This window comes from Drosophila guanche, unplaced genomic scaffold, assembly GCF_900245975.1.
Source record: "Drosophila guanche unplaced genomic scaffold, DGUA_6, whole genome shotgun sequence".
NCBI lineage: Eukaryota > Metazoa > Arthropoda > Insecta > Diptera > Drosophilidae > Drosophila > Drosophila guanche.
The window spans coordinates 741,774-765,497 of record NW_022995745.1 but is presented as its reverse complement, the minus strand read 5'-3'; the positions used below and the strand labels follow the sequence as shown (position 1 = coordinate 765,497).

The 23,724-nt window shown below is 48.6% G+C and overlaps 3 protein-coding genes across 3 annotated transcripts in view; 1 reads left to right on the top strand and 2 right to left on the bottom strand.

Annotated features, from left to right (window-relative positions):
* Nucleotides 1-5: 5 nt before the first annotated feature.
* Nucleotides 6-1,437, bottom strand: LOC117580785 (protein tilB). The gene is made up of 3 exons (XM_034267480.1): nucleotides 1,342-1,437; nucleotides 224-1,286; nucleotides 6-168 (listed from the first exon to the last, which is right to left on the bottom strand). The coding sequence occupies exons 1-3, from the start codon at nucleotides 1,349-1,351 to the stop codon at nucleotides 81-83; spliced, it is 1,161 nt and encodes a 386-aa protein (XP_034123371.1). The 5' UTR covers nucleotides 1,352-1,437; the 3' UTR covers nucleotides 6-80.
* Nucleotides 1,438-2,068: 631 nt separating this feature from the next.
* On the bottom strand, nucleotides 2,069-5,362 carry LOC117580695 (vesicle-fusing ATPase 1). Its single transcript, XM_034267320.1, has 6 exons — nucleotides 5,076-5,362; nucleotides 4,713-4,801; nucleotides 4,438-4,656; nucleotides 2,738-4,366; nucleotides 2,515-2,673; nucleotides 2,069-2,447 (listed from the first exon to the last, which is right to left on the bottom strand). Exons 1-6 carry the CDS (start codon nucleotides 5,082-5,084, stop codon nucleotides 2,315-2,317), a joined length of 2,238 nt encoding a protein of 745 aa, XP_034123211.1. The 5' UTR covers nucleotides 5,085-5,362; the 3' UTR covers nucleotides 2,069-2,314.
* Nucleotides 5,363-6,491: 1,129 nt separating this feature from the next.
* The window catches only part of LOC117580697 (integrin alpha-PS1), a 35,977-nt gene continuing 18,744 nt past the window's right edge, over nucleotides 6,492-23,724 (top strand). Inside the window, exon 1 of the mRNA XM_034267322.1 lies at nucleotides 6,492-7,274. Within this exon, the coding sequence (XP_034123213.1) occupies nucleotides 7,048-7,274 (227 nt within the window). The 5' untranslated portion in view covers nucleotides 6,492-7,047. The remainder of the gene's footprint in view (nucleotides 7,275-23,724) is intronic.

Genomic DNA, 23,724 nt, shown 5'->3' with positions numbered 1-23,724 from the left:
TAATAGTGTAGGATGGCTGATTGAATGACTGATTGATTGATTGATTGATGAACGAAAGAAATATGAAAGCGAGTAAAAGTCTAAATCAAATCTGGCAGATCGTCGGGCGGACAGATGTTGGCAATGTCCACAGCGCCGCGTAGGGGCAGCGACTCCTGTCCAGTGGCTCTGAAAGAAAGAGACAGTAAAGGGTACCACACAGTAGCCAGATTTGCTGACTCACCCCTTGGCCTTAGTACTGCGCTTGATGGTGAGCATTTCGTTGACCTTCAACTTCTTGAGGATAATCATCAGGTGGCCCGTGGCCTGGGAACGCTGAACTGTGGACTCGCCGGGCTGCACCTCCTCGTTGTAGGCAATCTGAAAGATCTTTCCCTTGACGGTGACGCGCGTGTAGTTCGTCTGCACATCGACGTCAATCAAGGCCGTGTCCAGGTGCCGGTAGACCTGCAGCTCCAGCGAGTAGTGATCGGCCTCGTCCTGGAAGCTGAAGGGCAGCTTCGCCTGGTTGAGGTTGTACGGGCGGCCGCAGGGGGCGAAGAGGTGCGGCTGTCGCTTGGCCTGTGGCAGCGCGGACTGCGGCTCGTGCTTCTCCCTGCCCAGGCGATGCCGTCGGGCGATCTCTGTGCGTATCTCCGGGCAGTGCTCGCTCTTGGCGTTCCAGAAGGCGCGCGTGCGCTCCTCCTCGTCCTCGATGTCCGCGCACTGATCGGCCAGCGCCGCCTGCTGCTCGGCCACGCGGACTCGCTGCTCGTCCCGCTCGATGGCCTGATCCGCCTGCCGCTGCACAATGATCGAGCGATGCTTCCCCAGCTGCCGCTGTGCCTGCAGCCGCTCCGAGTGGGAAATCTCCTGGGAGTCGAGATTCTGCAGCTGCGGCAGCGTGGCCACCACGTACTCCCGATAGTGCGGATAATCCGCGCAGGGATTGCCAATGAGGAGCAGCTCCCGGAGATTGTAGTTGCCGCGCAGCGACTCCACGCTGGTCAGCTCCCCGATAAAGTTGAGCGTGAGATCGAGTTTGTTGAGCGACTCCAGCGCCTCCAGGTTCTCGATGCGTTCGATGTTGTTCACCGCCAGATTGAGGTACTCCAGGCGCTTCAGCTTGTGGAGGTTCTCGAGGCGTGCAATGAGATTCGATTGCAGCAGCAGAATCTTGAGCTCTCTGCACCAGTTCTGCACATGCTCAATCCGCTCAATGTCCTCCTGATGCAGCGAGATCTCCTCCAGTGTGCTGATCAGCCGCTCATTGTGCTCCGACTTCTTGCGCACCAATTCCTCGGTGACTGTTGGAAATAAGTTGGAATAAACTCTTGGAGAACTCTTGCGGTTTCCACTTACTGCGCACCATGTTTCGTTCTGTGATGTGACGAGCCGAAATACACACAAAAAGCAACAAACAACTGGGCAAAAGCCAACTGAGTTTTTGTCGTTGCCCGGCAACTGTCAGGTGGTTCATATTCTCCGTCTCTTTCCATTTCAGGATGCCAACACTGACCATCACTGCGACCGCGAAGTTATCGATAAATAGATACCAAATAACATTTACAAAAAAAAAATACCGCATATCTTTGATCATTTTGCTCAACTTTGAGCTTCTGCTTAATATTACCAGCTAGCTGGCATGCACAGCGCTAAAACTATAATTTTAAACGATTAATCAATTCATTTTGCACAATATTGATTGTCCGAAAAGGCTCTTCTTTATTGCTAAAGGTTTAGAGAGATTCTTCATGGTTTTTAGTTTTGTTGCTTTGTCTTTATTGAAGATACAAGTAGATAAATATTTATAACATTTTTTGTCGGGTGAACAATATTTAAATGTGAGTTTTGATAAGTTTGCATAATAAATGAATTAACTAGCAAGTAGTGGGAAGGAGGAGGAATTACATATTATTATTTGTATTATTATAATTATATTGCTAATAACGTATTTTATTTTTAGAGTATTTTTTACATGCAAAAAACGAACTTCTCCGCTCCCCTAACCAGACGTCGTCCTTCAGTGTCGTTTTCGCTTCCTTTCTTTTGGTGTATAATATAATTGTATATATAAATAGCTATAACATTGGCGATTAACAATTATTTAATATAGCTTTTGGTGTACACATTTCAGTGGATTCAATCAATCAGCGACGAATCCCCAATCATTTTTTAACGACAAATTAAAAAACAAAAAGAAATGTTTAGCTGGCCATCGATCAGGTCACGCGGGTCTGGATCTAATGAACTATTTGTTGTAATTATAGTTATAAGCGGCGCTCCGTTCCCTCAGTTAGTAGCTAATAATTGAGACAGCAAGGAGTGAGTTCGCTTATTGCCGGGCGACCATGTCCAGGCCGCCTTCCTCCTCCATTTTGGACAGGAACTTGATGGCACGCTGCGACTGCTCCGTTTGCCGGGCCATGTCGATCAAGCCCAGCAGCTTCTTAATGCCAATGAAGACGCTGAAAAGGAGGATAAAAGAGTATCAACTTCGAGGCTCTCTGGGAGCACCTGGGACCCTGGACCCACCGCTTGCCTGCCATCTTCTTGCCAATGGCCTGGGCCTCGCCCTTGTTGAAGAGATCCGTGTGCTCGAGCACGGACAGGACGTGCTCCGGACTGGAGAGATTGGGCACGTGCAGCACCGAGGTGAAGGCTGTCAGCATTTCCATTTCCTCCAGCACCTCACTTGATTGCAAAAGGGGAGTATGATTAAAGGGGGAAACAGCAGGGAAGGGCACTGGGAACTCACCGCCTGCTGGAGGTGCACAAAATGAGCAGCTTGCGGCCCTTGGGCGGCTGCTTCTTGAGCAGCACGAGCAGCGCCTGGAGCGTCATGTTGGAGTAGCGTGGCCCAATGGAGCCGTAGTCCAGGAGCCGCTCCACATTGTCCACCACAATGCAGCTGAGTGTGGAGCGATAGGCGTCGTCGAAGATCTTGCGAATGTGCAGACACTTGGCCGACTCGGTGTACCCGACCATGTCCTCCGGCGAGCAGACCTTCACGAAGGGAAAGTCCGACATCTTGGCCAGCTGGGCGGCCAGCGCCGTCTTGCCCGAGTTGGGCGCTCCCTCGATCAGCACCGAGACGAGGCCGCTCGACTCGGGCGCCTGTGCCTGGTGCACATACAGCATGCCATCCTCCAGCAGATTGCTCACGGGCGTGCCCCAATTGATGACGCCACGGGCCAGCATATTCTCGAGTATTTCCTGGGCCGTGCCAAACGCCGGCTTGATGTCGTTCTCCAGCGAGTGCAGGAAGTCGTCGCGATTCACCTTGATCTTCTCGATGGCCTCCGGATCGACGGTGACCTTGGCGTCCGCCTTGATCAGACGATTCATGGCACTGGACTGGGCGGCACGCACCAGACCCTCCAGCTCCGCACCGCTGAAGTTCTTGGTTAGGGCCGCAATCTCCTTGCAGTCGACATCCTCGTTGATCTTGTTGAAGTCGCGCATCCGCTTCGTGTGGATGTTGAGGATCTGCACGCGGCCCTGCTCGTTGGGCAGACTGATTTCCATTTGCACCTCGAGCCTGCCCGGCCGCAGCAGCGCCTCGTCGATCATGTCCCGCCGATTGGTCATGCCAATGACCAGAATATTGTTCAGCTGGTCCACGCCGTCGATCTTCGTGAGCAGCTGATTGACGACGGTGTCGTGGACACCGCTGTTGCCCGCCACGGAGCCCCGCTGCTTGCAGATGGCATCGATCTCGTCGAAGATGATGATGTGGAGCCCGCTGTTCGGTCCCAGGCGCTTCTCCTCCTCCTCGGCGTCCGCAAACAGACGCCGCACATTCGCCTCCGACTCGCCCACATACTTGTCCAGGATCTGCGGTCCGTTGACGATCTTCGGCTCGCGGGCATTCAGCATGGTGCCAATCTGGCGGGCCATCAGGGTCTTGCCGGTGCCCGGGGGACCGTACAGGAGGATGCCCTTCACGTGCTTGCAGCCCAGCTGCTCCACCAGCTCCGGGGGGAAGACGCGCGAGGCAAACGCTCGCCGGAATATCGAATTGAACTCCTTGTCCAGGCCGCCGATGCCCATCTTGCCGAAGTCCCAGTCCGGATTGATGATCGACTGCCGCACCACCTTGCCCTTGGACTTGCCCTGCAGATTCAGCGAACTGTTCTCCGCCTTCTCGAACTGCACCACCGTGTTGCCCAGGATGCGGCCGAAGCGCACATTCCTCGTGGCCGCCTCCTTGCCCTCGCCCAAGGTCTTGGGGTCGATGGCCTCCAGCGACTTGACCGCCAGTCCCAGCAGCTTCTTCTCCTTGAAGTTGAAGACCAAAGACTGACCCACGGTCAGGGCCATGCCTGCGAATTGCATAATGAACTCCTTGGCCATCTGGTCCGAGTCGTAGGGCTCCTGGGAGACGCTGCAACAGGCAAAAGGGAAACAGGCAGTTTCCAGCCAGCATTCGCCATCTCGGCGCCCATTTCCACTCACGTTTTCTTTTGCAAAAAGTCCGTCTCGAAGGACACACACGTAATGACATCGGAGCTGGCATCAAACCTATACGGACGCACCTCCAGCTCCTGGTTGATGGACACCATGGCCCACTTGCGCTGCACCAGCGAGAAGCCCACATAGCCCCGCGGCACCTCCACGGTCTTCTCGAGAGCAAAAATGAAGTGCTGCCCAGGTGCGGGCGAAATGTCCGCGTACCTTTTGGGGGGGGTTTAGTGATACAATTTTGGCATTGATTTTGTGGCGGCACTTACTTGACATCGTCGGGAAAGTCGCCGACATTGACAATCGCGCGATTGGTGAGCGACAGCTCGTCCGTGGGGCATTTGGTGGCTTTTAGGCGCTGCAACAAAGTTTTAGCACATCAATTGGGTGCACAAATGAGAGACTTTTAGGGCATTGACTAGGGTTTACATATTATGTATGTGCACACATATGCATTTAGATTTTTCTGCTTTTTTTTGCATGCGAAAAAGTTACATAAAATGCTGAAAATTTCCAGCATTTGGCACTACTTTCCTTTGGCAGCACCAAAGACGCCTCAGGGTATGCAGCAACATTTAAGCGCAGCATCCCAATATTTGCACATTTCAATAATTAATTCTATTTGCACTCACATAAGACATGATGACTCCTGCTGCTGCTGCGCTAGCTCTGGGCCTGACTTTAAGTGTTTTGTGTTTACAGCCTCCTCCCTCGCGATTATCGATTCAAATTTCTGGCACTCGCGCAACGGAAATTGCACACAGCAAATGTTGTTCGGATTGTTTCTCGGTTCTCGGTTCTCGGATCGTGGTACGTGTACCTCTGTGGCTCTCTGGTGTAACTAACTATCTTTGGGTTGGCTATTTGATTGGCTTTTTGCGAATTAAAGGTAGGAGCGTGCACGGTGCGACTGGCGAAACGATTTTATTTTATCGATTTCTACAAGCACCGCGTTGCGTAGCTGCTGGCTTTTGTGTGTGCTGCGGCCAGGGCTGGCACACGCAACTGTTAACGCGCATAAGTGGAACGATGCGAGACTTCATTTCGAGTTGGAATTTAACAAAATTCAATTTGAGTTGAATAATAATAATAAATAATAATTGCTTCTCATTTGAACTCAATCCAATGAAAAGGAGTGCTTAGAAAGAGATAAATTGATTCTTTGATCGTATTAAACTATTCTTTTACTGTGCATGATGATTTGTTCATTAGCAAAAGAAAGGAGAATTCCAATGTATAAACCGGAGTCTAGCCCCGAGTATGTTTTAAATATATAGAAGAAAAGACTCCGAGCTTATAATAATATTTACTTTTGTTCCTTTTCCCTTTTAGGGAAACAATATAATTATTTTCCTCTTTTGTTGCGCGCGCTATTTTTAAATAGTTTTCATGGTGTACATTCAAATACAAATTTGTAAAATATATGTTTACAATCCAATAAATAGGAGTATTTAGAACAAGCCAAATTGATTCTTAAAACGTATTAAATTATTGTTTCAGTGTTAAAAGTGTTTTGAAGCTGGTAATATCAAATAGAAGATCAGAGTTGAGGAATACGGTTAAAGACTACGGAATACTATTTTGGAATATTTTATCGATAGTTCCGCAGGAAAGTACTCAGATCGAAAAAAATACGGCCCGACTAAATCTAGAAAGTCAGCCAATAGTATTTTGTGGTATTCGTTGGTATGTTGCTAGCAGCTTGTCACACTTCGCAATGCGTGCGAAAGGGCACTGCGCTGTAGGTGTGAGTGAAACGACAATGGAGACTGCGCCCAACCTTCCGCTTGCACAAGCAAACAAAGGCAAATTACACGAGGAACGCTGCCGACGACGGTCCCTCCTTATATTATTACTTCATGTCCGTTGGTTTCGAAAAATAAGTGTGACCAAACGTTAGATATCAAAAACTATCACAGAAAAATATCAATATATATTTATGTTGGCAAAAAAATATCACGATATAAATATATTATTATTTTGAAAATATATCGATATATTGATATCTTTTTGACGGCCCTAGCCGACCCGTCATTCAAAACGGGACAGGGAAAAGGGCAACAACATAAGAAATAGGGTCGATTTTTGTTTTCTGAATTCAGAAAAGTACGTTGAAATATTTCAAAAACAAACCATTAATATCGAATACAAAAACTTAGAAAAAAATAAACGAATATTCAAGGAAATGTCAAGTCAACGCTGAGTGACGTCACTGACTCGTCGCGCGCTTTTTCTAATCGCTGGAATTTGATTAAAAAACAACAACAAATAGACGTGTCCGTATAATATTCCTAACTATAATACTAATATCAGTGGAGCGTGTTACGTAATTTTTTTTACCTGTGCGTGTACCTGTGTGCGTGTCGTCAACAACAACAACAACAACAACAACAACAAGAGCAAGAGCAAGCAGTGCAACAGTGTAGAGGAGTGTGGAATATTCATCTGCAACTACCTGTTGATCGATCGAAGCGCCGCGTCGCTACCCCTGCCTATTTTTTGCTGTGCGGAAGATCTCCGCCGAGACTGCCGAAGGTCGTGCCAGGGCCGTGCCCGGTGCACGTGCAACTGTAAACAGCAACGGCTAAAAGCCGCCACACAATCATGCTGCACCGTTGCATTGCGGGCAGAGCATCGGCGGCAGATCGGCCACCATCGCTGCCCTTGCTGCTGCTGCTGCTGCTCCATATGATGGCGTTGACTGCCGTCGCTGGCTTCAATCTGGAGCAGCGACTGCCGCTGATCAAGTACGGACATCCCCACTCGCACTTTGGCTACTCCGTGGCCACGCACACCATCGGCGAGGCGAATGCGGCAAACAATACAAAGTGGTAAGTGCAGATCGGTGGACTCGGCAACACCTTTTCTCTACTACTACTACTACTACTTTGGTAGTAACTGGAGGAAGGCAGCTACTGCCAAAAAACTGGTTTCAATATTAGCCAAATCGATTCCAAGCATTGATTGTTATTAATCAGCAGCATTGCTATTTGCAAATTGCGAATTTTCATTGCAATTGTTGTTGGCTGGCTGCCTCCGTTGCTAATGGGACGCGAAACTTGTTTGGGCCAAGTTTTTATTACTAATTTGTTTGCTTCAAGTGCTTGCATATTGATTATTTCGAGAGATGATGCCAGGCCACAAATATTAAACAACAAAATGTGGCTGCAAGTTAACGGGAAATCCATAATTTTGTTCAACTGAAACCCCCGATGACTGCCAGTTATCTTTATGTTCTTTTGCTCCATTTTGCAGGATTTTCGTATCGCAGTTTTGTGTTTGTTTTGCGATACCAAAACGAACGGAAAAAAAAAACCAACACCACATGTGTGAGAATTTCCTTGTTTGCTTTTGCCATTTTCTGTTGATTCTCTTCTCTCTCTCTCTCACTTCTTTTTGGAGAATTTAGTTTATTTTTTTGCCAAATATTTGTTGCCAAAAGGGGATAGGTGGCGAGGAGTCAGTCAGATACGCGCGGCTGTGCCACTCCTCCGGATGTCCATTGATTTGCATATGACTAGGTTGCTCGCCTGTCTGGTACTGGGCTTCGATTTGGCTTCGAGTCATTAAAGGTGTCACTGCGGACCAGACCAGACCAGACCAGACGACAGGCTGGCCAAAACTGGGCAGCCAAAGCGGAGCCTATGGCCATAAAAATGGTCAGAAAGCAAATCAGAAATCAATAGACAGAGTGGCAATACGCCATAGCCATGACATTGATGAATCTCTCTCTCTCTCTCTCTCGAAGTGGTTCCTGGTCCTACAACTTGGCGACTGCTGCTGCCAGTGGGTCAAAGCAATTAGATTTCCCCCGCTGCAGCTACTGTTTGGCTTACCTTATAAAGAATTAATCGACATTCCGAACAGATGTAGTTGGAGGCACAGACAAGAGACAGAGATGGAGACAGCAGCATTACTCCATAAAGATTTGAGTTTGAATCGTCTCAGCTGACTGAAGAGAAAGAGAGAGAGAGAGAAACAGGGCAGTCCCGTTGCAAACCGAGTGACGATCAGCTGGTCACGATCAAGGCAAGGCTGTGCAGCGAGTTCCCCCAAATATGAAACAAAGAACAAAAGACACGATGCCGCTGCCGCTGCCGCTGCCTGCAATCAAAAATCCATTTACATTCCCGCACAATACCCAGCCGCCCCCCTTGTCTGCGGTCGCCGCGCAGTGCCCTACGTACAATGCATGCAGCAAAGCTTTTTGGATTCTCTGACAAACGAATGTCATGTCCGTCATGTCCGTCATGCTTTCCCCCACACCCCACCACTGTTATTGCTGTCCAACCGTCTACCTGTCGTCTGCCTCGCTGTCTGTCTGTTTGTCCCTCTTTCCCACTGCCTCTCTTTCCCACTCGCTCTCTTTACGACTGTCCAACGGTCCGTTGGCCGAACGTGCAGATCACGCGCTTTGTGGGGTCCACCGGACTGTGGACTGTGAGCACTGCGAACTCTGTACGAGAGGCAAGTACTTTGGTTACCTCTCACGCGAAAGACCCATGGAACGTGTGTGTGAAGGTGAAGCTATCATCAGCTTAGAGAGTGACAGAGGACAAGTTAAAGATTCAAGTAAGAGATCAAGAGCTGAGCGTACAGCGTAGCAGAGCGCGTAATGAAGAGCGCAGTTAAGTTCATTCCCAAACGTTCCCTTCCCTTGCATTGTTGTCAGCTCTCTTTTGTACCCGCAAGGACAGTCATTCTCTTTCGCTGCGGACTCATAGCAAAAGGCACTGATTAAAGCGAATACCTTTCCGTTTGCACTCGGTAAAGAGTTGCCATAAATGGCCATTGAGCACCTTGAAAGTCTGATCTCATTTGGCGGCCATGTCGCATCCACTTGTTAACACACGGAATACTCGCATTTCTGTCGCGCCCTACACGACGAGCGGTGTGGTGTGGGTGTTTGTTTTGTTAATGAGATGCGGCGGCCAACGAAATGCAAATGCAAAATGCAAATGCAAAATGCAAAATGTCACTCAGGTGCAACCCGAGATAAGCGAAATTGTTTCGCTGTGCTGTGGGAGCAGCAATTATAATTAAAATAATTTTTATCGCCTGCTCAGTATGCGCGCAACGTGCAGCACTCGATACTCCAGTGAAAATCGTTGGAAATCGTGGCAAATATAACAATACTTGTACAAGGTTGCGAATCATCTTCGTTATTGCTTTGCTCTCTTCTACGCCTGGATATTATACGGATCTCTGTGAACTGCTTTGCCGACATGCTCTCTCTCTCTCTGCTCTGCTAAAACCACGCACCGAGATAGACATGAGCCGTACAAAAAAATAACAAAACTAAATACGAAAAAAAATTGTTCGCCGAAATGAGGTCAACAGACGCCAAAGAGTCGGCTGGCAGGGGGCAGGGGGTACGCTTGGGTGGTGTTTTGGTGTGCGGTCTCCTAGTCATAGACATGGGCTGGTCGACAGTTTATGGTTATTATTGTTGGTGCTGCTGCTGCTCGTTCCCATTCCCCATTCCCCATTTTGGGACCATCGTGGATGTTCGCACATCTCTCTCGCTCTCTCGCTCTCTCGCTCTCTCGCTCTCTGTGCGTGTTGGCCCAGGCCGAAACACCCAACAACGAGCTCATTCCATTCCGTTCCTCCTCCTCATGTGCAGAGTTTTCCCCCTGCCACTGCCCACTGGCACGCTGCCACTCCCCTGCCAATCCTGGCGGACATAAACAAATGAAGTCAAAAATGCCAAAATGCAAAGAACGCAAAAGAAATGGGCAGAAAACACTTGCTAAAGAGATTTACAATACGCACAGCGAATAGACACAGACACACAGACACAGTCGCGTTCAACGGCATAGGCACGGTTAAAGCAGCACACAGCAGCAATGAGTGGCAATCTGTCAGAGCTTATCCATCATGGCAGATAGAAAAATTATAATTATAAACAGCAGCCATCATGGACCATGGCACATGCACTACTTTTGTGTCCCCCACTGTACGCTGTACGCTGTACGCTGTACGATGTTCTAGGGATATTAAGTGCTAACTTTTGGTCTTAGCGGAGCAGCCAAAGGCGGAAGGGCTGCGACTCTAGTGGCTCCACCACTCACTCCACGACGAAAAAGTTCACTTGTTTCCACGAAGGGAAAGGAAGACGAACAGAACGCAGATTTAGCTAATCGAAAGCACAGTAAAAACAGACTATGAATGCCTCAGAAATGCATTTTCTGCAAATTACACAAAAGATGCAGCCATGCGAGTGCTCCTGCACCCCACACAAAATATGCAGCAATAATTATTACTTTCCACATGCAAATAACTCAGTTAGTGGCCATCTTAGCGACTGCCCACTGTAGTCGCCGTCGTCTTCGTCGTGCCTCAATGGAAAGTTGAGCGGGGGCCATAAACATGCGTGAAAATTCAATTGATTTTCCAGCGCGGTGCCGCGCTGCGTATTTATAGACCAACAGACCAAAAAGAGCCGAAAGAACAGGCAGGAATAGGAAAGGAAATTGCCCATCTTTGTGTGGGAAACAAGCAGCAAGATCGCGGATCGTATCGTATGGGATTGGATGGCGATTTGATGTGCGCGAGTCTGTGCCGCAGCTGTTGGGGTGTCGAGTGAGGCAAGAAATGTTGCGCGGGCGGGAGGAGGGGAACATTTGCAAATGCGAAGAAACTGCGAAGAAAAACTTGCAACATAATTTCAGGCCAGGCAAAACTAATGAGGCTCGAGGCCCCTGAAAGTGTTGCCACAACAGATCCAAGCACTCCGCCTCAAAGCTCCACGCAGAGACCCAGAGATCGTTGAGCGAACGGCGTGTGGGCGTCTTGATTTATTGCCAATTGGTAGGCAGAGGAAAAAAGAGTTGAAGTCTTTTTTTGTTGAGTCTTTGAGGAGGCTCGAGCTAAGCGAAGATGTGTGTCTGCCCCACTCGAAATCCGAAATCCGAATCCGAATCAAAATCAAAATCCATTGTCGCGTGGGTTCCACACGAAGCATCGCAAAAAATATAAAAATTTGTGCTTTTGCTGCGCTTAGAAATCAAAGTGCCCACGCTTTGGGTAGGGTACAGGGTAGGGTACAACGAGAATTGTCTCCATGGATGGGCACACGATAAATCAATAAATCCCAAAATGAGGCAACTGTTTGGGGCTGCTTGTGCTGCTGCTGCCGACAAATTGCCGGCAAAATTGTTTCCCATAATGATGGAGGATGAGCAAAAGGATCAAGAAGTTCACAAAGATCAGCAGAGGAAGAGGAATGGAATGGAATGGAAAATAACAAAAGAGATTTGAGTAGTATATAAAAGGTTTAATCTTCAAACAAACACTGAAAGCATAATTGAAACACAATTATTATTTGAGGCATAAGGGAAGCCATTACCAGAGATTCCCTGACCGCAGTCGCAAAGCTATCGCAGAACCCACAACAGTGCCCAGATGTAACTTATCGCGTGGCTCATCCTCATCTCACGCAGATTTTCTTCCCATGGCATTAACCCTGGCCACAGTCGCAGTCGCAGTCGCAGTAGGAGCTGGAGTCCCAGTCACATGGGTGAGATTTATGGAGCAAATACTTACTGTGGCTCTCTCTCTCTCTCTCTCTCTCTCTCAGTGCTACCGCCTAAGGCTAGTCAAGAATTGTGCGAATGAAACTCGTTACCAAAAAGCAAAGAGAGCGGCAGCGGGAGAGAGCGCGAGCGCGAGCGAAAGAGAAAGAAGGCCAGACAAAGCCGCAGATGGATCGAAGCATTGCCAATACCTGCCCCAGTCTGCAGTGCCAGTCCACCGTTTCAGTCCCTGCTCAAGTTGAAGTAAACTGAAACTTTGTTGGGATTTACCCCCCAACCCGTTCCCGCTACTCCAGCGCCTTGGCATCTACCTCAATCCGGTCCAAAGTTGGTGCTGCTGCCTGCTGCTGCTGCTGCTGCTGCTTCTTGCAGATCTCTGCTCTGCTCTCCTCTCTTTCCCCTCTCTTTGCTCACCATTTCTTCGCTTGTTTCTAATGAAAATTGACGCCGTGCTGGTAACTTAAGTTGTTTTCGTTTTGGTTTTGCTTTCGGCTCTTCTCATTTCTTTCTCTCTCTCTCTCTGTCTTCTTCTACGTTTCGCTTTTGGTGGCTCTCTTTGCGTGCTGTCAGATCGTTTTGGGCTGTTGTTGTCTTGTTTTTCTTTCCGTTTTGTGTTTTGTTATTTGTCTGTTAGAAATGCGTTTTTTTTTCCTTATGCTTAACTGTTTTTGGACCATTTCACACACACAACAATTCCGTGGGTAAATGTCTTCGTTGGCACTTCGTTAGTGGCATTCGAAGGGATTGAAACTATTCATTAATCAGTTATGAAGCGCTACAAAGTGCTGACCCCGACGTTGACACCTTAAGAAGCAATTCCCCTCCCCTGTCGCTGTCTCTCTCACTCGTATTTGTTCAGCTGTAAGCTTTTCGGCCTAGGAGAGCCACAGGCTGAGTCTCTGCCAGAGAGGATTGCATGTAGGGTGCGATTTTCCAGTGGAATTCGTGAGCTCAAAATCCTATTACTATTCTCAACTTAAGCTGTAAGCAACTTTCTTTGATTGTTTTCTCTGTGGAGTCTCACAGTTCTCAAAACTATAAAAATTCGTTTCCTAAGCTATTTCCTTCTACATTTACCACCTTCCACTGTTCACTTTGCTCCGACTTTTACTGCAGCTCTTGCAGAATTTCCTGCAGGCTTTCCTCCCTTCCGCTGCTCGCTGCTGGTCAGTCGCAAATGATTGGTCTTGGCTCTATCGCGCCTTGCCTCTTGGCACTTCGAAGCGTTGGCTTCGCGCAATTTGGTTGCAGCCCCCGCCCCATCATCCCCCGCCAACTGCCGCTTCTCGCACCGTTCCTCATCCATCTGTGCCGCTGTGCCGCTGTGCATCTGGTTCTGCCTCTTCTCACATGGAACTGTGAGTTTTTTCGTGGCTCGTTTATTTATTATGATTATTTATTTTGTTTTGTCTTAACTTAGTTTGTGGCTGCTGTCTGCCACAGATGTTGGCAGTCCATCAGGCTGTTTGGAAGGGTGGGGGCAACACACACAGGGATAGAGAGAGACACACATGGAGTAGGGCTGAGCATGGAGCAACAATAAAGGAGGACCCGTCCGCTTTTCAGAGGGAAACGTAACAATTCTGTCAAGGCTCTCGCTGTAGGTGTGAGTGAAACGACAATGGAGTGTGCGCCTGAAGCACTGAGCTCGGGGGGAAATGACCCGAGGAACGCTGCCGACGACGAGTCCTCCTCTATAGTTGCTTCATGGGGCTGAGGATTGATTCGATTTCTTCAGCTGAAGTTATGCCTTTTCCTTTGTACTTCTCGACGTCGGCCACGCCTGCCATTCTCCCTCCTGTTTGGCACCATTTGTGCGACTGCCCAAATGCAAATCCTGTCGTCAATCGACATGCCACACCTAGCCGCCCCAACGTCGCGAGACTCTTGCAAGTGGGTGTCTCGTACCCCTGACGAATTTTGACTTGCCACAGCCGCAGCCACAACGGCAAACCCCAAGCTGCAACTTCAACTTCAGCTTTTCAGCTTTTCAGCTGCGTCTTTTCTGAGTTTTCAGTTCGACTGCGTGTGGGCGCCAAAATCGAAAAACTGGCGATGGCGACACACAACTCTTGATAAGAACAAACTTGCCGCAGACACAAACCAACTCACACACACAGGGACACACCAATGCTTACACCCATACACACAATGTTGACAAGCCAAAAAAAAAACTTAAAAAAAACCAACTGCAGCTAGAGGGAAAAGAACAAGATTGAGTCGAAGCTGGAAGTACCCTCGCAGCGCACGAGGCATGCTCGTTTGCACAAGAGTGCCGCAGCAAAGAGGCACCGTTTGAACACCATTAGAATTAATATCTATGAACTTATGCCCTTGGAAACTTCATCAGCTTTTATGTTACAGCACTCTTAGAGCATCTTTGGTGCTGCTCAGCCGTTTTTACTTCTGCAACTCGTTTTCCGTTTCGTGTTTTATGTACTTGAGCACCAGTTTATGAGTTGTATTAGTCCACAGAACTCTGGCGATGGCAATGCAGCGGCTTATTTGCTTTCCAGGTAAAAGCCACTCCAAGCGACAGTGGCAGCGGCAGCGGCAGCGGCGACAGTTGCCGCATTTATCTGGCGAGACTGAGTTGAAGTTGGAGCTGCAGTGTTCTGTGTTCTCTTTGCCGCAGCCAGCACTCGCTTTTGTCATTGTCGTCTGGCTGCCGCCGTCGTCGGGGCCTCTGTCTGTGTCTGCCACTTCAATAGGTGCTGCAACAGCAACTCCAACTCCAACTCCAACTCCCCATGGGTTAATTGATAAGGTTATTGTTTTCCCTTTTCCCTTTTCGTGTGTTCTCTTTACGCTTCGAAGGGCGTATTTGGGGCCAGTCCACGCCATGGGGGCGTCTCCATTGGGGGGCGTACAGGCGATAAAAGGTGCGATTAGGCCCAGAGGCCTCAGAGTTCCCTCCGAGTGGTTCATTCAACTGGAGATCGCGCGTTCAGGCCAGAGCCTCTTTCGATAACTGCGTTCAATGTTATCGTTCATCGCTGGCATATCGATTTTCTGCCATCAAGTGGCGCTTATCCATGGATCTGGTTGGGTTTTCCGCCTCTCTTGTGCACCCAAAAAGTAGGACTCCTTCCCAGCTCAAATTTCAGTCGCCATTAAATTTATGAGCCGTTGACGCCAGACATCATCGAAACACACACACAAAAAAGAAAAGAGCCGAAAAATCGCTCTGGCGGAAAAGTTGCTTTTTCGGCGGTTTTCCTTCTCGCTCTTAAATTTTTTTTTTTTTTTTTATATTTTTCCTTTTTTTTGTGGACTATAATTAAAAAGCAAATCACGTTTCTTTTGGGGGCGTGGGCAGCTGCTGCTATCGCTTCATTTTCGTGCTAGTCAGTGAAAGGCACCGAATTGGCACCCCTACCCTACCCTAGCCTACCCCCTCCCCACACCGTTTTTGGGCGCATTTCCGCTCTCCACAGCTCCTCCGCGGTAATTAATTCTCGAGTGCGTAAATCGCACGCAAACGAAGCGGCAAGCATCGAATGGGAAAAATTATGCCACATGCTTACCCCGTACCCCACCCCCGCCTGTACACGATGCGCGGACGACGCCCCTCAATTAATTGGTAACGCTTCGCCGGAGCCACCGGGAAAACGCTTTTTGCTGCCGCTAAACGTTTTCGTTAGTTTCCCATCGAAATGGCGAAAAGCCATCAAAAATTATGGCCCCCAATTTGCCTGTTTTGGGGCCACAACGAGACGTTCCCATGGGGATTGGCTTCGCGAACATAATCCACTTAGGGGAGGGGCGATCCAATTTAGATCAGCTCTCGCTCACTTGTGCTTTAATTTGGATTTTTGGAGTGGCCCAAAGGGGGGGGGGGGGGGGGGGGTTTTTCTGGGAAATAAAAGGGGTTAGTGGNCTGGGAACTGAAGCTGGTTACTGGCACTCTTTACGGCTGATCCTTGTAGCTGGTGGAACTGTTGTACGAGTAACGAGTAGCTGGTAACGAGTAGCGAGTTGAAGGCCTGCTTTAAGGCCTTACCTTTACCCATCGAGCAATCGAGCGAAGCTGGAACTGGTTCCATTTCGTTGCCTTTGCCATTCACTTTGCGGCGTCTGATTCATCCGTTCAGCAGTTAAGGCGCTAGCCGCGGCACGACCCGATTACATGATGGAACCCAAAAAAAATGGGGCAACAAACAACCCGCCACCAACGCCCACACATTATCCCCGGGCGAGCGTCACCCGCTGGGGGAGCAATTAAAATTTTCCATGCATTTCTCGCTCAATTATTCGCGACAAGTAATTTTGCATTACGCATTCCCCCCGTGGCCCCGGGGTACAGTACCCACAAAATGTTATTAAATTTTGTTTGCAGTTTTTTTTGCGCAGAACTTGTTTATGCGGGGAGTGGGGGGGGGGGCTTCGGTGGGTTTTATGCAAGAGTTCTGCTGCCCACGCGCTCGCCGTTCGATGTTGCAGCTGCCTGCATGCGCCAGGGCTGCGAGTTTGTTGCTGGATGAGCTGCAGCCCTGGCACTGCTTGGTGGTAGTTTTGCTTCCGCTTCATTGTCATTTTCAACGCTTCGTTGATTGCCCCCAAAAGCAAGTCCTGTTCCCCCCATCCTGGACATTTGCATGCAGTAAGAATAATTTGCTCAGACCCTGCCATGCCACAGAATAAATTCCAATCAAATTGCCGCTGCTGCTGGCTGGCCCTGGCTGGGGCATTGCTCGGGCAATTGTCTGTCATTTATCCAGCACCTGTTGCATTGATTGAGAACTTGTTGCTGCCGTACGAACAGCAAGGGGTACTGGGTACTGGGTACTGGGTGCGGCCTCATCAGCTGTCAGCAATTTGTTCTGATCAATTTATTAAAAATCTCTGCAAAGATGCTGCTGCAAGAGTTGAAGGACACCGTCTTGGCGCTGCCAAGGCCCCTCCAGATAATCACAGTGATCAGTCGGGGCCTCACTTCAGTGCGACTGCAACGCGCAACTCATCTGCATAAATGGCCAGCTCCGAGACTGGCTCGGGGGCTGCCACCCAGCCAGCCGGTTCCCGGAACTCGCAGCAATTCTTGCACCTTGCCCCGGCATCTGTCATTGTTGTTGCAGAGAGAAGCGGCACCCAAGAACCACATTTATGTCTACAGAACTGGGAGCATCACTTTTGATCAGTGATTTGTGATCACTTCCTATTGATCACTGGCTTTGATTGACTTTCTTCAAGCAACACTTAGCGCCCATCACTGTTCGACTTTAATTAGCTCTGGGAATCTCTCTCTCTCTCTACTTTTCAATTTCACAGCCAGCTAATCACAGATGCAGTCGCTTGACTGTCATAATTAGAAGATGCAAAAATTAGCGAGGGAAAGCCAAATCTTTCGGAATCTGCTGCATGGCCAGTGCGGATGCAAGTGCCACCGAATGAATAACGCCACATTCATGACCAGTGGCACAGCTCCAGTTTGCCAGCTGCACATATGCAAAGGGCAGACCACAATTGATGCAGCAGCAGCGAGAGCGAGAGAGCGATCACAGATCACAGATCACGATGTGGTGTCCGCTCACGCTAATGAATGCTGATGATGATGAAGTGCATGCCCGCTGAGCGGACAGACTTGTTCGACTGTCCGGTTGATGTTTTTGCGTGCCGCAATTTCAATTTGTTTGGCCACTTGAAGACTTTACTCCACTCCACTCCACTGTACTCCTGGCTGCTGCTGCTGCTGCTGCTGTTTGTCTGCCTCTTTCACTTTTTGAGCTGTTTCGCGGATCTTTGGAGCGACTTGCGCAAGCATTTTACTTATTGGATGGCATGCCGACCACTTGAACGGACCACCTCCCCTCCCCACCCCCCGTATGCGATCTGCCAGCGCTCTTGCACTTGAACTAAAATGCCTCAAACTTGCTGTCTCTTCTCTTTGCTGCTGCTGCTGCTGTCTCTTCTCTTTGCTGCTGCTGCTGCTGTCTCTGCTGCTGCTGCTGCTGCTCTCTCTGCTGCTGCTGCTGTCTCTGCTGCTGCTGCTGCTGCTGCTGCTGCTCTCTCTGCTGCTGCTGCTGCTGCTGTTGACAACACACAAATGGAAAGTACAAATAGAAACCGAGCACCGCAATGCTCGATGCTTCTTCTTGTCCATACCCTTGCAGCGGGCATTTTGATGCAAAACTGAAACTTGTACAAATTGTGCATGCGGCAAAGGGTTAACCAGGTGACCAACTAAACTTAAATGCCAATTGGATATCCGTATAACTCTTTTGTGTATCTTTGCACTGCAGTTAAATAGCTTTTTGCTCATTTCTAGCACACTCTTGCAGCTGCTCGCTTTGCTAGTGTATTTAATGCTTTCATTTGGCTTTCGTTCTGCGCTGCTAACGGTAGCTGCGCTTGCCTTGGTTTAGCCTTGAGGCGGCGGCACTCTGCGCTCTGTTGGCGGGGGTTGGGTGCGCGACAGAGGGGAGATTCGATTAGGTACGTAAACGGAAACCTCATCTCTGCTGCGAGGCACTTGGCTGTGCTCATTCCTTCGATTCATTGTTTATCACTGACTGATAGCTGGCATCTTGGCCATGTTTATCTTGTTGGCCGGTTTATCAGGCTGACAACTTGTCAACCCTACTCGCACCACAATGTGCCACAATGTTGTTCCATCAATCTGGTTATCTGTAATGCAAACACATGCACGCACACACACACACACACACATCTATGTAAATGCATGTGTATGTGGATGCATTTACCTGCTGATAAATCCCAACACTTTCCCTCACACTCCAGTTCCAGTTCCAGTTCCACTTCCACTTCCAGTTTCAACTCCATTTGGAGTTCCTTTACCTCTCTCTGCACTCCTCTCCACTCTACTGTTCTGTTCTGTTCTCTCTCTTTGCGGCTCTGCGACAACTGTTTGGGTGTTGCTTGCGCCTTCTTCTTTGCTCGCTCCTTCCGTCACTGCAGAGCAGCAGCGCTCCTGCTCCTACTCACATTCCTTTCATATTTTGTGGCCGCAGGCAAACAAAAAAAAGAATGAGAAGCGCGAACGAGGCAGCCGCAGTGCTTGATACCCTTTTTACCTTATGTGTATGCATAAACATGTAGAAAGGAGTGGCTTGAGTTGTCTCCCTCCCTTTCTGCGTGAAACTAATAATGTCCAAAGAATTAAGGCGCGGCCAAGGTCGCAACCAAAAAAGAAGAGCGCTGAGCGTGGATCAAGGCGAGGAGAATGCATAAGTATGCGTGGGCGTCATAAGTCACATTTGAAGTTCGTTCCCCACGGCTGCTGTTCACCGCCAACCCTGTTGCCCAGCCAGCTGTGCAAAAATTGACCAACTTACCAAAATCGATGACAAAGGGGCACACCGAACGCTAGAGTGTAGTGATGGGGGTGGGGTGGGGGTGAGACGGAAGCAACCGCTTGACGGCGTCAACATCCATTAGGCCATTAGGCACAGACCAATGGTCCAATTAGCCAACTGTGGAACTCTTAGTCAGAGCCACCCTAATTCCTGCCTCAAAATGCAACTCGAATTACGCCCCCGATGCGGCATCTCCGAGCTGTCATCACTTTCGCTGTCGCTTGAGGGAAAATCTGGCCAATTACTGGAGGACAGGCGGGACGGCGTCGCCTGGAATGGCCATGGGCTTGGCGGGGGCGGGTGACAGTGGGGGAGCAGGCCTTAGATGGTCAGCTTTAATTAGCAGCCAGCGACAATCGAGACGAATCGGATCGGTGCGATCGCTTGCGCAGTTATTTCATCAATGACATTTAAGGCTTCATTAAAAGTCCTGCAAACGGGCGTGACCTTATTTGGCAAGCAGTGATCGATCGCAGGAGGTAGGGAAGAGGAGCACAAAGCACAGGCCTGTTGTCACAGGAACGGAAGAGAAAGAAACATAAATGGAGGATCTCTAAGGCCGCCGCATAAATTTCATTTGATTGGACTGCGATTGCCTCTCGGACCTTGTTGCGCCACTAACGAGCATAGCGATGGCATCGTGACAACCTGATCCCCCTTCGTGAGTCAACAAAGAAAACAACACAGTGAACCGAGCAACGAAGAGGCACGAGGAGCAAAAATGTGTGTCACTCCACATGTTCTGGTATCTTATCGGATATGTGTTTATAGTTAAGAGTTCTCTCTCACACGATTGCTCACGCTTTCGCTTTAGCGAAAATAGAACAAATAGACATAAACATTCACCGGAATTCATGCTAATAATTGCAGCTATCGGAAATGAGTAAAAATATAGATAAAGATGAGACATCCAGTACCAGACGCCGTCTAACCACTCTGAAATTATATATCTCTCTCTCTCTCTCTCTCTGCGAGTCCACCACCACCATTAAAAATGCAAGTTGCTTGGCCAGTTGGCTCTCCGCTCTGTGGTTGGGCTCCTTTGGCACGTTTCGTTAGCCCGTTTCGCTTTTACTTAACATTTTAAGCCTTTGCGCCGCTAATTGGCTGAAAATACCAAAAATGGCAATGCATGACGATTCCGCCTGGCCACTGAAGATCGGCAAATGGGGAGGGAATTGGGTAAGGTATGGCAATAGGAATGGAATTGAACTCGGGACCTGAGCCGTCTGGACACGATAGTTCATGATTTGTATGTTCCAAGATCGATCAGAACTTGTAAAGGAAACTTCCATGATGCTTCGAGCAGAAACTATGCCAAAATCCATACAAATATTCATTAAAAGTAAGCAAAAAATGAGTTCTCTCATAACAAAGTAGCCCCCACCAATGGGTAAGAGCAAACTAAATCATGAATCACTGATCCATAAGTCCCACGTCAATTGCTATACCGATGAGGGATAGATTTCATTACCCCTGAAGAACTCCTCCTAAGAACTCTTCCCAGCTCCAGCATTAGTTCCTGGACAATACATAAATAAATAATATTTATTTGCTTTTATCGATTGCGTGGTCAGCGGCAGCTACGTTTCCCCATGGAAGCCAGCGCTGGTGCCGCGATGGCGTGGGCGCAAAAGCTCAAAAGCTCAGAGCCTATCCTCCTACTGGCTACAAGCTGCAAGAGGGAGGAAGGAATGGAGGTAGCACTGGTAAAAGGTAGTGCAGCACCAATCGCGAGGCGTGCATCTGCGGCATGCAACTTCGATCAGCCGATCACCGATCAGTGTTGGCTATTCAATAGTTTCAGGCTGAGCTCCAGATGGAGTTTCCATTCTTTCATTGTCGCTTTTACTCTTTTTTTATTTACCTTTCTCTTGCTTTCTACTTCACTTACTGCACTTCATTTTCCGATGTCTCCTAATGGTGTCCTCCACTTCGAAAACTCTTTCCAGCACTGATCCTTGCCATATTCCTATTCATTCTGTAGCCAAAACTCTAGCTAGAAAACAGCTGATTTCGCATTACTGGCTGCAGTCTGCTTGCTTTCTTCGTCCCTTCCCTTCCCTTCCCGTCCCGTCAGTTGTTGTTGTTGTCAATAAAAAAGCGACGGCAAACAATTTAAATTTGAATTTAAATTAGCTTCTGCTGCGTCGCTCTGCAACATCCAGCCAGTCAGCACTTTGGCCAAAGCCATTGCCGATGCCCTCAAACGATATCCAAGGCACAATCACGAGATGCTGCTGCGCCTGCTGCTGCTGCTGCTGCTGCGGATTCTGCTGCTGCTTCCTTCTTCGCGATTCTTTTTGCATTTGCATTCTCATTTCCCTGCCTGCCTTCTGTGTTCGATTGGAGTTGAATGGCAGCCAACTGTTCTTCGTTTACCCTGTACTAAATGGAGCACAAGGCTGCACTGATTTTGAGTGCAAGAAGCTGCAGATGGCACGCCGCATACTTATGGCTGGTATATTCTTATATTTTATTATGATTATGATTTCATGTACACATGGAAACTAGATTACCATCGAGCCACATAAACATTTTGGCATTTTGAGAGTTCTCTTTGCATCCGCCTTGGACCACATCTGCGCAGAGGGTATCCGCTAGTCGGAATAGTCGACTGCTGCGCTTTCTTCCTTGTTGTGCGTTTTTTTGTCTCTCTTTTCTTTCATCTGTGCTCTTTGTGATGAATGCAGATGCTTTGTTAGCCCCGTGCTGTCTCCCTTCCGCCTTGTCTCTGCCAGTCCCCTGTCAGTCGATGCCTCTGTTTTCATTATCACAATAATATAATTATTGAATTCTGTTCTTTCTCTTTGCAGGTACGTATGTGCGTTTAACCCATTAGCTGCAGCTGTGATTAATTAAGGGAAAACAATTGAGATTTCATTGTGAGAACAATACACTCTTGATGGTATGGGTGAGTGCGGCACGGGTGGGATCATTTGATAGAGCAAACCCAAAAGGGGACCGTACTGGCAGCTCGCATTTAAATGTCAATCAACACACATGGACATGCGGACACATGGACATGTGGACATGGCCCGCCGTGACGACCCGCCGTGGCTTAGTGGGGGAGGAGTTCAGGCTATATGGCGGTAGATTCATTACCTGAGTACTCGTACGTGTATTAAGTCAGCTTCAAAAGCAATTTTGACAAATAAATTCATCAACACTTCCGCTGACAACTGGCAGACTTCTGCCGTTGGAGCTGCAAAAATGTCCACAGCAGCCACTGAAATGAGTTCCTGAATCTTTTATACCCTTTCAAATGGAGTCTTTGTATTTAGCTGCTCTAAGATTAAATTCGATGAATTCATAGAGAGTCTATTGTCATACATTATGTGGCTGCAAATCGTTGGATGGGTACAAATTGAAGACATAAAAATATGTTTAAAAAACTTCCTTTTGTGCTCTCAGCATCAGCATAATCAGCATACCCTCTCTCGCTGGCAGGGTATACATACATAGCTGGTAGAAACAAGCCAACAACAAACGCATTTGAAATTCAAATTTGAGCACTTTTAACGAGCATTCGCCTGGACAGGACAGCAGTTCGAGTTGCAGTTGAAGTCATACGAGTAGTTGTACTCGCACGAGTACGAGTATGTTTGCCTGCAGTCTGAGTCGGTGGGGAGTTGGGAGTCGCAGTCGCAGTTGGAGTCAGGGTAAGAGTCGGGGAGTCAGAGTGGAGTGGACAGCAGCCACTGCGCATTGTTTGGGCAGTTGTTGGGCTGCCATGTAGACGCTGATCAGGTTGACAGCTCGAGCAAAAGCGATAAATTTAGCAGTGCACCCACTGCAGACCGATTTGAAAATTCGCTGGAAATTGTTATGTGGGCTATTGTGACCCAGGAATTTAGCGAGTTAATTGTGCATGCCGGCAGATCAGATTCCCGCGACTTTGCGCCCTTTTTACAGTTATCCAAACATCAGGGTGGGCGCGCTCTCGATCTCTCTCTCTCGCTCACGCTGTTTTTGTCGCTGCCTGTGCTCCAATTTCGCAGAGCCAACATAATCTTTGAAGCATATTTTTGCACAGCCGTTGCCAAAACGTGACAGGCAGAGTGCACAAAGGGCAGAGAGAGAGAGAGAGAGAGAGAGAGGGTAGAGTGCAGTGAAGAGAGTGCGCAGAGCAGATAGCTGGCAAACAGGACTGAGAGGGAATGCAAAATAACGGATAAAACGTAGCAGCGGAATGTGCGCTGGTGTGTGTGGGCGTGCCGAGATAACCCACAGTGGGCCACAAAATTATAAGCCCTGCGGCCAGCTGCAACTCAGATTAATGAAAAATGAAAGCGTTTCTTTTGTACCAACTTGTACTACGCGATCTACCAGCCGGAATCTTTCTTTTCTTATGTTATTGATTCGGACACATACTAACTACTGCCACTGTAGCGCTGCAATTCATCGGAAGTGCCGCACTGATGGGG